The following is a 15,237-nucleotide window of genomic DNA, read 5'->3' as shown; positions in this document are numbered from 1 at the left end:
CTCAGAAAAGGTACTGTTTCTAATCTTTATTTGTCTGTTGGGGATATGGTTTTGTAAATGTTTTTTGTACTTCCTGCCTTTTTTACAAGATGGTAAATGCTCAGCAGTTGAGAGACAACTTTCCTATATATTTTTGTTCATGGTGCTATTCTTGCCTTGCAAGGGAATTTCAGGTAATTTCACCTTCCCTCCTAGTAATATATCTGGAAATCAGTAAGTTAGTGTTACGTATCAGAGTGTGAGGGAGTTTGTCCCTTGTACAGAGGAAGCCCTTGTCAGCCCTGAGGGTAACTGTGGTAAGGATGGAGCTGTGAGCTCTGCTGTGAAAAGTTTTAAGGTCCAACATCATCTGTAGGGGTTCCCTTTGTTGAAATTATTAAATGGAACCAAAGGCATTGGCAATAATGTTATGTCTCTGGTTGCTAATGTCCTTCAGATTAACTGAAAGAGGTGTTCCAGATTCTTTATCTAGTGTTTAGAAGTAAATTCTTTAGATTTTAAAATTGTTTTGTACTAGTTCTGATATTCAGATACAGACTTAACTTGTTGGAAGATGGTATCTCCTGTGAATAACGTGTGACCAGTATTTGGACTTGGTATTTGCGTCTGATCAAAGGCATGAAATACGTACTAAACTGTGTAAGTTCATTGATAACAGTTTATTTAGGCACAAAGTTATGCCCTTGAAAGGAAAGTGAGATCCAAGCGTAAGTATCAGTGTTCTGCTTGGTAAAATATTGTATTTTTTCAAAGCCTAAGATTATTTAAAATCTTGCCATATGTAGTTGATTAATGTATCCTTTATTGCATACATCTATATTACAGAATCACAAAATGGTAGGGGTTGGAAGGGACCTCTGGAGATCATCTTGTCCAACCCCCTGCTTGAGCAGGCACACCCAGAGCAGGGGGCACAGGAACGCATCCAGGTGGGGTTTGAATGTCTCCAGGGAAGGGACTCCACAGCCTCCCTGGGCAGCCTGTGCCACTGCTCTGGCACCATCACAGGAAAGAAGCTTTTCCTCATATTGTGGTGGAACTTCCTGTGTTCCAACTTGTGCCCATTGCCCCTTGTCCTGTCATTGGGCACCACTGAAAAGAGCCTAGTCCCATCGTCCTGACACCCACCCTTTAGATATTTATAGGTATTGATGAAATCCCCCCTCAGTCTTCTCTTCTCCAGGCTGAACAAACCCAAGTCTCTCAGCCCTTCCTCATAAGGGAGATGCTCCAGTCCCCTGATCATCTTCGTAGCTCTCCGCTGGACTTGCTCAAGGAGTTCCACATCCTTATTAAACTGGAGAGCCCAAAACTGGACACAGAACTCCAAATGTGGTCTCACTAGGGCTGAGTTGAGGGGGACGATAACCATTCTCGACCTGCTGGCCACACTCCTTTTAATGCATCCCAGGATACCGTTGGCTGCCTTGGCCACAAGGGCACATATTATTTTCAATTTCATATTCAATTTTATATTTCAATTTCATATTATTTTCAATTTCAATTTTCAGTATTATTTTAAAACAAAAAGCTTCCCACAAAAAGATACTCTGTGGGACTAAGGTTATAGTCTTTGGAAACATGTTTTTCAATTGTTTCATTCATTCAACTTCAAATTCTACAGCAAAATAAGGATATAAAAAAAAGATGGAAAGTGTGTTTCTTTGCTGTCTCTTAAATGGTAAAGGGACATCTAACTGCTTCTCTTAGACTTTTTTTTTGGAAAGGGAATAGAGGAGAGACCGTCCATTGCCTCACTTCAAATGGTGTACCTCTGCAGCTGATTCATTGTAGGCTCTTGACATAGATTAGCTGTATGTTTTCATTTGTTTAAACTATCAGCTGTAGTTAAGGGTGTTGTACATCAACTGACTAATCCTTCCAGCATAAATGAAACTTCGAGGCATATCAGGTATCAGTACTATTGCTGTGTTTATTTTAGTAGTGACTAAAACTATAAAGGTGATTCAAATTACCAACCAAAGGAAAAAATGTTTATACTGTCATTCTCCGTCTATTTTTCTAAGTTTGAACTATCATGTAGCCCTGTTTTTTCTTTCTCTCTGACAAAGAAAGAATTGAGGCAAAAGAACACTTTATGGTAATGCATGTTAAATGTCTCCCCCTTTGTTTGCATGTGTACTGTAATTTGGGAGTCGTCATGGCGTTCTGTAAAGATGATCTATGGTTTTCATCAACTATCAAAACTGTTGCTTATGTGTATTAGAGTGGTTTTCCTATGGTAAATTAAGAAACTTATTCTTTCCTTGTTTTAAACAAGCATTTGCGCACACTGAAAGTTCCTGGCAAACAGATATCTGCCTTGTCTTGGGAGGGAAGCGGACTGAAAATCGCACTAGCTGTTGATTCTTACATATATTTTGCAAATATTCGTCCAGATTACAAGGTACGGAGGAATGTGGCACTTAACTGTATTAATAAGTTTCTGTTATTTATTGTTTCTGCATGGGTTGAAAAAGTAGCTTTCTCAAAGCTTAATGTGATTACTGTTTGATCAACACCACCCACTTGAAGTTTTAGTGGAATGTGAGTGTCTGTCTTGATGATGGAATGACTTAGCCATTGCTTTTCTAATGAATTTGTGATTTTATTTTCATAATAAGGAACTCTATGCTTTTGTTAATATTAACAGAATTGAACGTGATTCTAAATCTGGTAGTAATTGAGGTTGTCATATAGATAAGGCTCTGGTGTTTTCCTTGCTCTGTGGTTAAACGGAGCGGGCTAAGTGATACAATGGGACTTGTTTGAGCCTGACTTTTACTGTCACCTTTTCGGTGGTGAATTATTAATTTGAACCATAAGAGTTGTGTAGAAACCTGAGCAGTAGAAATGAATGTAACCTGATAGGTGTACTTCCTACTCATATTTCAATCCCCAGTATGGTTTTTACAAGTGTGTATTGAGCTGATTCTAAATAATGTTTTTATGTGGTCTACCATATGGGGGTTTTGTTTGTTTTAAAGAGTTAGGACTGTTTCACTTAAATTTCAGTTTAACCAAAAACAGCGATTAGTGTTCAGTATACCGTATTGTGTACTTTTTTCCAGCACAGGATGTATTTTTTAATCATCAGTGTGTAACCACTGTGATTAAATGGAGTGAGAGTGTAACATGAGGAACTTGCTGCAGATATATTGAAATTTATTCACTCAGTTGTGAAAAATCATTGGTCAGGGGGTTATAAACACAAATCTGCTAGGAAGCAATCTCAAATAGTTTGTTGTAAATCTGCTGGGAAAGACGTTGGAAATTTGAGCTGGAAATTAGTCTTGCAGGAAATGCTACCTAATGTTTATTCTAGGAAATGTGTAACAGCTGGAACACAGGCCTATTACTTTTTCTTAAACTCATCAGTATCTATGAAACCATGTGTATTTCAAGAACTGGCACAGTTTGCAAATAAATAATATTCTGAAACCTTAGTTTTAGAAATTGCATGTGTAAGCTCTTTTTTTAGCCCTTTTTGCATATTTAAAGTGGAAAAAGATGTGCTCAGTTGATTTCTGCAGCAAATAATCTCTTAACCTGTTGGTAGTATACTCAGTTTCAGTGTTAAATATTTTTATGGTGAATGGTATGTGTTGTCCTTCAATAAATAGTACACATTACCACTGCTGTGTTATTTCTGATTATAACAGTAACGTTTTTAGGAACTAGATATTCTGAAAGGTGACAGCCATTAAATGGTAGTGATTCAAAGCTGTCATTAGCTTAGGCTGGATTGGAATTAATGACCTGGAAAAGAAATGTTAGTATCACATTACCAATCTACTAAATAATCCAGTTTCCTGCATTTTTCAGGTATTAACATAATAAGAGAGAGGGTTCTAAATTAATATTACAGTGAAAACTATGAATTGATCTGATAATTTTTAAACTATTCATGGTTTACATGGTATCTCTTCGGAGCTGTAATACAAATTTAGAGTCTGTAGCTCTAGTTACATTTCTTCTGGTGTCTTACCTCATTCAAACCCACATTGGATTTCACTTTATATCCTCATCATCCAGCTTTCTGGGGACCTTTTGCACTTCTTGAAGTCAGTTTTAGATTTGACAAACATGATTTACTGTTTACCAACTTGTTACCTCATTACTTATACTATTCCGAATATTCAAAATTTATATGAAAATAATAAGTTCTAGTTTGCATCTCTGGGAAGGATCCTGTGGGTAGTGCTCTCAGTTGTCAAAAACTACCTTTATTCCAATCCTTTCATTTTTCTTCCTATATCCAAAATGAGCTTGACTTTCTTGAAAATCCAAGTAGGTCATATCAGTTGGCTCATCTTCATTGGCAAGCCCCTTGCCTTTCTGAAAGATAATGGTAATAAATGAATGAGGTACAACTTCTAGGGCTAAAAACATGACTGTCCAGTGTGTTGTACTTATCCAGGTCCATCTGATTTTTTGTTTTTACATCTCTGCCTTGTGTGAAAACCGGATTTACTCAGTTGTGGTTCCCGGAATCATAATGCTTTTTCCATCTGCCCACTCCTGTTCCTCTGGCTGTACTCCACAGCATTGTGATTGAATTCCTGTAGAACTCTACTTGAGTGAAAACCATTGTGTTCTGACAATTTATTACCGTTCAGTTTATAGATATATTCTAAAAGTTCTTTTGCTGATACTTTAGTTTATTGTCTCGGTTTCGTTCCCTGTAGAGTGAGGGAACCCTGCTGGCCGGCTCTCTAACAAACTTTATCCTCTCTCTCTAGTAAATGCTGATGTGGAGAATTCTATTACTTTTTCTACAATTGCATCACCATCCTTAAGTGGTTTGCTTTAGATCTCGTTTGTGTGTCAGCATTATCTCCTTTCTGAGATCCTTTCTGATTCTGCTATGTTAGAAAGGGGTTTCAGTATTAATTTCTCTAATTTAAATCAGTTGAATGCAATAAAATACATCTTCATGGGTTTGACAGTGTCTGGATATTGCGTTTCTTCTTTTGCCTTTTTGCCCTTTCTCCTACTTGTTACATGAATAATTATGATGTTCTGGGAGGAAGGGAGGGTTTTTCTCATGTTACTAATACAGAAGAGGGGATGTGAGTTATTATAGTGCTCTAATACAGTTGCTTGTTTTTGTCTGCTTCAGGAATTGCACTGAGGTGTTTCTTATATTCCTCTTGGGAAATAAACTTTGGGTTTCCAAATCCATAGTCACAAAGCAAGCATTTTCATGGCAAAAAACATCATCACAGTGGGTGTTTCTGTGTACCTGCTGAATAAGGAAGAAACAAAGGGAAGTGAGATCTTGTTACATTTTGAGGTTGATCCTCCAGTTCTGATCGCGATAGGTTATTCTGCGTGATGAGAGGGCTGCTTTTGCTAGTTTAATATTATGCAAGTAACTTATTACCAGAGCTGTGTTCACATGAATCAGTTTGTCACTTGACAGGTAAAGAATATTGAATACTGATTGTGTATATGAAATAAACACTTTCCTTCACAGCTGTGAACAATTTATTATTGAATTCTTACAAATTTTGATGTGTTTTATAAAAATTGTCTCTCTTGGCAGTGGGGTTACTGCTCCAATACAGTTGTTTATGCATATACCCGACCTGATCGTCCAGAATACTGTGTAGTCTTTTGGGACACAAAAAACAATGAGAAGTATGTGAAATATGTCAAGAGCTTGATTTCTATAACAACTTATGGAGACTTCTGTGTTTTAGCAACTAAAGCGGATGAAAATCAGCCTCAGGTAAAGTCTTTCTTTTAATTTTCACTTGAAAGCTCTGTTCCACATGTCAGTGCTTTACAGCCAGAATAAGATGGAATGTAAAATTCTGAGTCTGTTTCAGAGTGCGTCACTCAGTTGTCATTTGACAGAATGGCACTTGAATGGGCTCAGTGTTTAAAAACAAAGAACCCCAACAAACAACAAAGTAATAGCAAAAATGTGCAGAACCAACTAACTGCCTCTATATTTTAACTCCTTGTAGCCATTAGTAACTTACTGAAAACTGCAGCCTTTAAGATCAATGTTTCTTTAGAGATACTTAGTTCTCCAAAGAAAAGCTAAAAGCAGGAGAACATCAGAATGGTAACTAATATTTAATCAGAAGTGGGGAAAAAAAAGAGGAATTTTGTAGGTGATATAAATCACATGTTACTACGAACTGCTCAGTTTGTTTGTTTATTTTAAATGTGGTGAAAAATGATATGATAAATGTATCCTTTGGTTAATGTATGTTGGGTTAGTGTGATGCTAACTGTTACATGGCTTTTCTTACTGTGTTCACTTTTGACTTATTTTCTATATCACTTGTATATTGCTTACAAAGGAGGAGCATGAGATGGAGTCGGTTGGTGCAACGGTAAAAAAGATGCTTTAGTGCTGCTTTGCTTGATTGTGCAATAAATGGTCTACTCTCATATGGATTGAAAATATAGTATACATGGCCAAAACCATCTGGTGAAATTGAGAGCGATAAAATGAGATTTTTCTGGTTGTATTTTTAGAATAGGAAACAGTGGAGGGATTTAGTGTAACTTTATTGAGCATAAATAAGAGATTTAATTTTAACATCTGATAATAAGCATCTTTCAATTCTTTTGAAATGGCTCCAATGTAATTATTAACACTGGGGAGTGGGGGGTCAGCTTTTAGGAAATGAAGTGAACAAGCTAGTCCTTTGGTAGTAGTTCATTAGAGTTGCTTTCTGAAAAACAGATTTGTTTTCCAATAAGTCTTAGTCATTAGAATTGTGATTTCAAGATGGCAAAATGTACAGCAAGAGCTGATGGGGGGGAAAGACTAATTTCAGCAGGAACTGTTTAAAGGTATTGCAAGTGGATGTGAATGTCAGTAAGTTATGAAGAACTTAACATTGAATCTTGTAGCAGGGCTTGAGCTTTCTGCTCTGATCAAATTGGACCATGCAAACTCCCTTGTCCTGGCCCTGCCCTGTGTAGCTCATGCAGCCTCTCTGTTACTGTTAACTCCATCACCCCTTGGCAGTCTCTGATCTACTGACTTAGAGTCTCAGAAATAAGTAAAAAGGGCACAAAAGAGAAACTGATTCAAGAGTGAATGTTGGGATAGTTTACCAGAGAAGAATTAATATAAACATAATGGAAACAATAAATAGTTTAAAAAGCCAGGTGTGGTTTCCTACAGAGGTGGAGGCTCAACATATTTTTTGGAAAAGAGAAATTTGAGAATGCTGGTAGAAAGTTCATGGTGGAACTCATGAACAAGGAAATAAAAATACTATTTTTGAGAGGTGTTTATTGGTGGCAGAACCAGAAAAATAAATTATTTAACGAAAAGAAGTCTTTGTTCAGATGTTTGAAAGAATGAAATTCATACAGTAGCTGAAAACCTGAATTCTGCCATTCTCATGTGATTAATAAGATATCCATCTGTCAGTTAAAAGGGGTAAGCTGTAGAGTTGCTGAAGTCTGCTACCATCGTTACATGAATTGTTAAGGAGGTGAAAGAGCTACGAAATAATTATCTTCCATTTCCTGGAGAGTCAGGGTAACAGCCCTTAGGAGATTCAAGTTTTGGCAGTCCTGTGGCTGTGTGTTGTGGTGTGTTGTTTTTTTTTTTTTTAATCTAAAGACTTTATAGTAAAAGTTGCTACTTAATTTCCACACTTCAAGACATTGTTATTTCCCTGTGCAATCATCATAAAGCTATTTAATCCTTGATTTAGGTCTGGAAAAATAAATGCATCAGCAACAACAATGAAGCATTGGTGTCTAGGTCAATTTTGGTTTATTTGCATCTTCCTGAGTTTAACAGTCTGTTAAATCTGAGGTATCTGTGCTATCAAAGCCCTCCTGAGCAGGATTACATGAAGGGCAGAACTAACAAAACTCACCAGTTTTGTAATATCTGCGATACTGCAGGGCAGAGGGATGGCCTTATTCACAATTCTCTCCACGTTGTTGCCCTCTTGGAGGTTCAAGGAGATCGAAGTCTGCAAAGGATAGAACAAGGGTTCTAACTTATAGGAGCTAGTGAGGGGGTCCAGGGCAGTTTATTAGATTACCCTTTGAATGAACAGCTGGACGAGGGTTGAGTCACTGAGAAATTGCTGGTGGATCATGCTAGTAAATAATCACAGTACAGTGTGCCCTATGGGGCAGGGGGTGAGACACTGGACTGTTGCCCGCATGTTATCTGTGGACCTTGCTGGTGGTACATCCTGCGTGTTGTATTTTGTCTGGTAGATTTGCTCCTTCGCTTAAAACAGTTGGTCATTTTCATGTTTCGTGCTTGGCTTCAGTTATAGTGCTAATGGGCAAACATCTCATTACTCTCATGCTTCTGTTTATATTTACTGCAGTCATGGTCCCTCTGTTTTCTGTTGTTGATCAGCATTAAATGGTGTGAAATGTGGGTTATGAAATACACCTTCCCAGAAAACCCTGTAGAGCTTACCAATTTATGAAAAATGGGATAGTAATGACACTTACTTTTATTTCCATACAGTACGTGCTGGTTCTCTGCAATTCTATTGGTACTCCCTTGGACCCAAAATATATTGATATTGGTAAGCAACTTGCAGTAGTCTTATTCTGTTGGTGTTTTTCGAGTCTTTATAACAAATTTCTTATGCAAGCCTGTTGTTCAGTGAAACAGTCGCTGTGTGGCAACACCCCTTGCATCCAAATGTTGTGACCTTCTCTTCTACCTGTGGTTGTTACTGTGAATTTTTTTATCGGCTCCTCACTTGGATCCTCCCTAGGCGTAATAAGCATGTAATTGAGGTTCCCATGTTGTGAACTGTAATTTTTGTTGGAATTGACGTATTAGTTAGTCTGTTAATAAAAATAGTGACTTACAAAACCAGTCCTATTCCTTGTAAAACTTGGCTAAATTTAAACTGATTCTTCCAGGGAATACAAGCTATTTACGATAGAATTTTGGAAAATTGTTACTTTTCCTTTTTTTTTATTTTAATGGATGTTCTTGGTGATTCAGATTTTCCTTCACAGCAGTGGTAATTCAACTCCTTTTTAAGAAAATGTACTTTTTTGAAGAGGGTCCTGTTTCTCAGAGCATTTGAAATAATTTGATCTGGACTTTGATTTAAAAATAACATGTTGCTGCTTCCCAAATATCTTAAAGATCAATTTCCCATATTTCAATGTAGATAAGATCCCTTCCTTATTTTTCTCACAATTGTTTTATCTAAATAGTTTCAGATTATAAATTAAAAATAACATTTAGAAAAAAAAAATCAGTGGATTATAACAGAAGTATGAAAACACCCCCACATCCTAAATAGATCCGAGTTCCAGGCTTTACCTACACCTTTTTCGCTGCAAGTCTGGTACAGAAAGTTGCCAAGTAATTGCAAACCACTGTTTTCTGGGAGTTTTGCTAGAGAATAAAGATCATTGATTTTTCCCTTCAAACAGATGAGGGAAGTGCAGACAAACCAAGAAATTAATCAGCTTTTTGATTAATTAATCCACTTCTGTTTGTTGCAGTTTTTGCTTTATTTTTGGTTTGTTATCCAATAGCTCTGAAATAGCTCTGAATTTGGATTCAGAATAGACACTGTGAACCCTATTTGCAGTTTTCTTTTATGAAGCTTGGTTCTTTGATTAACTCTTCTGTTTTGTTGAAAGGCTAAATCATTTGTAATGAAGTTTTAGCAAAAACATTTTGATTTTGAATGAGAGAAGAAAGTATAGTTATTTAAATGAAGAGTACACACTTATTTTTAGAACCTCTTAGCTAAAATGATGGTAAGCAGAAGGTCTGTTTGGCAGTAGACATCTATTCCATATAGTAGACATGGATTCTACTGTGTTAGAAAGGTGGGATACGGTATGCCACGGCTGTGCTCAGTGGTACAGCATGTTCTGAGCACACTAAAATACTCAGGAAAAAAAAAATGCTGTGCATGGTTGGTACAGCAGAGGAGCATAGCCATATTGGAACAGGTTATGGTTTTGACCAGACTGCTGATTGAAAACCTTGAAGAATTCCTCCCCGCTTATTTTATTAATATAAAGGTGTCACTTAATGTGTGTATATAGCTTTGGAACTCACATGCTCTGATTCTGCAGAAATTGGGTTTAATTTTTAAAGAAACCAAACCAAAATCTTTTCCCTACAGTATCACAGAATGGCAGGGGTTGGAAGGGACCTCTGGAGATCATCTTGTCCAACCCCCCTGCTTGAGCAGGCACACCCAGAGCAGGGGGCACAGGAACGCGTCCAGGCGGGGTGTGAATGTCTCCAGGGAAGGAGACTCCACACCCTCCCTGGGCAGCCTGTGCCCCTGCTCTGGCACCCGCATGGGGAAGGAGTTTTTTCTCATGTTCAGATGGAACTTCCTGTGTTCCAACTTGTGCCTATTGCCCCTTGTCCTGTCATTGGGCACCACTGGAAAGAGCCTAGTCCCATCGTCCTGACACCCACCCTTTAGATATTTATAGGTATTGATGAAATCCCCCCTCAGTCTTCTCTTCTCCAGGCTGAACAAACCCAAGTCTCTCAGCCCTTCCTCATAAGGGAGATGCTCCAGTCCCCTGATCATCTTTGTAGCTCTCCGCTGGACTGTGCCAAAAAGCAATGTAGCTATTATGACAAGAACCCTCATGAACTTTTTCCAACATAAATTGCCCCCTAGAGCCATTGTTTCATCCACTCTGCAAAAAGTAACTCTTCTGTCTAAATTAATCTCACTAGAGAAGTTCGTTCCAAGCCATAGTGCTGCTAATTGGTGTTAGTATTGAACAATAAACAAACAGCCATTCGGTCTGATAAAATAGATGGGAAAAGTGTTTAGCAAAGTTTTGGTAACGAAGAAATGATGAGGAAAGTAAGGTGAAGAACTGTAAGACAAGGAAGTAACAATTTACAGAAGAATGTAGGTAGGAAGAAAAATTCAATTCAAGAACAGAAATAGTTGAGATCATGAAGATGATTACTTTCCTCAACCAGTGCTCCTAAACAGTTTTATTATATATTAACTAAGTTTGTAAGTGTCATTTCCTAATGTTCAGTTTTTCCGTGATAGTAGGAGGAAATCAGCTGAGTCAAATACATATTGTGAAATTCATGCCCTGTATTGTAGATGATCATCATTAAAATGAAGATTATCCTGCTCTGATGAATGAGTTTGACTCCTTTGTCCTATGGAGTTTGTATGAAATATTGTACTTTTTAGTCTCATAATTTCTGTTTATGTCAATTTGATGCCCTCTTGCCACCTTTTACAATAGGGGTGGTACACCAGAGTCTTAAAGAATAAAACACCCAGGAAATTCAATGCCAAGGATTTTACAAAGGATGGAGGGAAATAAACCAACAAAACCTGAGCACTGAAGTAAGATGTGGAGGGTGGTAGTGGGGTGTCTGTTGTGTCCCTTGTCCCATTTCCCCTCCTGATTGGATGTCTATGCTGTACGAGCCTACTAGTCTCCCGGATTTACTTGACAGGTGGGGTTGGGGTGGTGGGAGGAAGATTTGGGGACTTACAGGGAGTAGTTAATCTCATTTCTACAGTTGACATCTAAAAATAAGTTCAGTGAATCATTCCCAAAAGGGTTTTTTTTGCTCTTCATTGGGTACAAAGAAGCCCAGGGCAGCCAGCTCATCTCTGTCAGAAACGTCTAAAATTAGGTGAGACAAATCCCACTCAAATGGTCAAAATTAGCTTTCCGTGTACACCTCTAACTCTGCATTTACACTTTTTGCATTTTTCTGGTGTTCTGTTTATGTGAGCTTTCTACATCCATCTGTGATAGTTTTATTTACATTATAAACAAAGGTATCGGCTCCTTTATCATTTCCCCATCAAGATCCATATCCTGCAGCTGTCTACACAAGGAAAGAATCTTCTTCAGTGACTGAAAACAGTTAGAGAAATGCTATTTAATTGAAACATGCTGCTGTTGTTCCAACTGTATTTGAATTGTGCTGAAGAGATTAAACATCTGGAAGAAGCTTGGCTTCCTTTAGCTTAATTAAGCTTTCTGCAGGCTGCTTCTGTTCCCTCCAGTGTCAGAGGATCAGTTTAGCGCGTAGATTTACGATGCTCTCTCCTAGTGTGAGTCATTTGCAAAAATGCTGGGCATTATAGCCTTCAACCTCGTAGGTGGGCAAATACTTGAGGTTAGGAATATTTGCATTTTTGAGTCCTGAAAAATCTGTGTAGTCTCGGTAGTTCAAATGTAACAAGCAAGTCTTTCATTGCTCTATAGTAAACACAGCCAAGGATTCAAACTTTTTTTTTTGATATATGCATCCTGTAAGACTCCTTTAAAGTCAGCCTACCAAACTTACAGAAGGGATCAAAGGTGAATGTGAAAAGCAAATGCCTATAAATACAACACTTTTGGAACACTCTGTGCTGGTTTTATCATAGTTGCTTTCCTTTTTTTTTGTAACCTTTGAAGAGACAACTTTATATAACAGCTTGAAATATTTATAACGTAAGGTCCGTTTGTTTGAGGTGTGGGCACTTTTACACAATCAAGGCCGTAATATACAGTATATCATGCTGTTTATCACAGTTGGAGCTTCTTGGCAGTAGAAAGTATAATTGTTCCGGTTTGACAGGGTGCTGAACTTAAGCAGCTGGCTGGCCTTGCTGAGGTCAACAGAGAGAAAAAAAACCTTGTAAAATCTTGAAGGCAGAAGATGTTTCTGTAAGTTCCTTTAAGATTCCAGTTAATCATTTTGTTAGAAATTATGCATCATCCTTTTGTCCTCTTTATAAATTATAAAATCAGCTTCAAATCAATTCTCAGGTGAGAGTAATCATTTATGGTTTAAGATATAAGTAGTACAAAAGTAAAACTAACGTATCTCTTAATATAATTGGAGGGGTGTTATTGACTTACGAAAAATACATTATCTGTCTGTGAAATTCTTTCTCTTCTTTCTACCAAAACAGGTTTTCAGGCTACAGTCTTTTAGTAAAGGGATAAACTGTTGCATTGAGTTCTGTCCAGAAAATAAGTTGCTTAGGTAATTTTTGTTTTGAACTCTTGTTTCAGACTTCTAAGTGCCATCTTTCAGAGCGGTTTAAAAACACTTAGGTTGTTACTTTGATTTTCAGAAATGCTTATGAAAAATATCTTTTGATATAGCAGGATATTCCTCAACAGACCACTCGCTATCTGTGTGCTCCTGCCTATTCTTAAGTGGGCGCTCTTGACTGCCATGAGTCTAAACTAAATTTTTTTAACTGGCTGCAATTACTGCAAATTGAACACAAAATATCTTTTTTTTATCAGTCTGCGCTTTATTGGAATAGCAGTTACCTGGCGCTCCACTGAGCATAAAGGTTTTACTCCTCCTTGAGACTTTGGTGCCTGGCAGGTCTTTTGTGCTTTGACCTGTTAGGAAATTGATAGTGGAGAAAAAAGATTGCTAATCTAGGGATACTAAGTAGCTGATAGAGCACTTGAATAATGCATCTGAGAATGTGTGTTAAGGCACACTTTGTACAAATTTGTTTCAACAAAGTGCTATTAATCTCCTAATGACAAATTGTGATGCTGTGCAATGCTTGATTCACCGCTGGGAGATGTAAATCTTGTTGGGTTCTAAGGCAATAGTTAAGATGGGCTCAAAAAAAAAAAAGGTGCTTATTCCCTTTATTCTGTTGAAATTTTAATTATGTCATTAGCCTTCTAATGCTTTCCTCTGCTAATGATGGATCCATCAGTCATTATCTGGTGAAAGGCCATAATTTCAACTTTCTTTAGACATTGATGGATGGTTACACCTTAAGGCTCTTCCTCATGTTGTTCTTTTGTCCAAGGGCATTTTTCTTCCTGTGCTTCCTGTGCCTTGTTTTTAGGGCCCTTCACAATAGCTAGTGTTTGCTAGCCCATAAATTAGTCTTTTCTCCATCGTCTAGCATTATTACGTTCCATCCTACTAGGGTACAAAAATTAACCAACACAGTTTCTTCTGTGCTTGTTTCACAGGCTTTCTGTCAAAGTCCTTTCATGAATAACTAAGTATAAACTGCAGAAGTTAAATATCTTGTTATGTAATATCTTTTTAATGGAAACACAACAGATGGTATCTGCTGAAGAAATGTCACTCAGGCTGGATTATATCATCTTCTTACATGTGCTTGGGAGCACTGATATTGTGAAGTGTTGTGTTATCTTCCACATGTGTGCGAGTGCCCTGCGAAAGCAATACAACAGGCTCATCAGCATACAGGTGGATTAAAGGCAGAGTGCTGGAGTCATGCCCAGCTGTCTTGCCTCCCTCCTGGATGCCTTAACAAGAATGACTGAACTATATGTGAAACAGCACTCGAATTGCTGTTACTTAGAGTTAATAATTTTGAAGTAAATGATAACTGATTTTTCGTATTTCTTTGTATTCTGTAAACTGTTGTCATTCATGAGTTGTCCCATATGCACTTCAGCTGTCCCTGCTGCTGTCTGACATTTTCTTGTATTTATGAGCTAACACTTCTGGAGATGTTTGAATCAAGCTCTAAAATTAGGTAGATGTTATTTATCAGACTAAATTCGTCCCAGTTTCTCAGGAACAGCCAGTAACAGGCTTGTATGAAAACAACAGTTTAGTCTTATGTCTGTCTGTCAGATTGCTCCCTTTCCATCAGATAAGGTGGGATTACTTGTCTCTTGTGTTTGCATATTCTATTCCATATACTAGAAAGTGTCTCAGTTTTTTAATGCAGCAAGGTAATATATTGATGGATTAAGTTTGGTTTCCATCTACTATTTTTTTAAAGAAGATCAGATGTAAAAAGCAGGTGTTTTCTGACTGTTCTGAAGTGAGATGGGAGTGAGTGTGGATGAAATACAGACATCACAGGAGGTTATTTGAGATTCCTGGATATCTAAGAAACACAGTTACCTTCAGGGAGGAGGTTTTATGAAGGAACGGTGAAGAGAAATGAAGTGAGAAGAGAAGGAAGGGCCAGAGAAAACTTAAAAGGCAGTTATTTCACATGTTGGTGTTGTTTTGATGGGATGGTGTGTTTTATCCTTTTCAGTATTTGATCACTGAAAAGTAAGGTACCTGTTTAAATATTTTTCATACGTATTTTCAAGGTCTGAAAATTCAGAACAAAGACATTAATATTGAAGTTAGCTATCTGCAAAATCAGTGGGAAGAGCTAGACAATCTAAGAAGTCTGTGTTTAGCATGGAAAGCTGCTATGTGGTAGAAATGCTGAGCAGAGGATTGTCTGAATCTCTTGTCTCCTTATGACTTAGGTGCTTGCTTTTCTGTCT

The 15,237-nt window shown here is 37.6% G+C and overlaps 1 protein-coding gene across 2 annotated transcripts in view; it reads left to right on the top strand.

The window, feature by feature from the left end:
• WDR35 (WD repeat domain 35) overlaps positions 1 to 15,237 on the top strand; it is a 48,171-nt gene that overhangs the window by 8,314 nt on the left and 24,620 nt on the right. For both annotated transcript variants that reach the window (XM_064448102.1, XM_064448103.1), the window contains exons 9-11: positions 2,282 to 2,407; positions 5,549 to 5,734; positions 8,477 to 8,537. In XM_064448102.1, the coding sequence (XP_064304172.1) occupies positions 2,282 to 2,407; positions 5,549 to 5,734; positions 8,477 to 8,537 (373 nt within the window). The remainder of the gene's footprint in view (positions 1 to 2,281; positions 2,408 to 5,548; positions 5,735 to 8,476; positions 8,538 to 15,237) is intronic.

The sequence above is a fragment of the Phalacrocorax carbo genome, chromosome 3 (genome assembly GCF_963921805.1).
Source record: "Phalacrocorax carbo chromosome 3, bPhaCar2.1, whole genome shotgun sequence".
NCBI classification, from domain to species: domain Eukaryota; kingdom Metazoa; phylum Chordata; class Aves; order Suliformes; family Phalacrocoracidae; genus Phalacrocorax; species Phalacrocorax carbo.
Note: the sequence above shows the minus strand (reverse complement) of the source record. Positions and strands in the feature narration are given on the sequence as shown.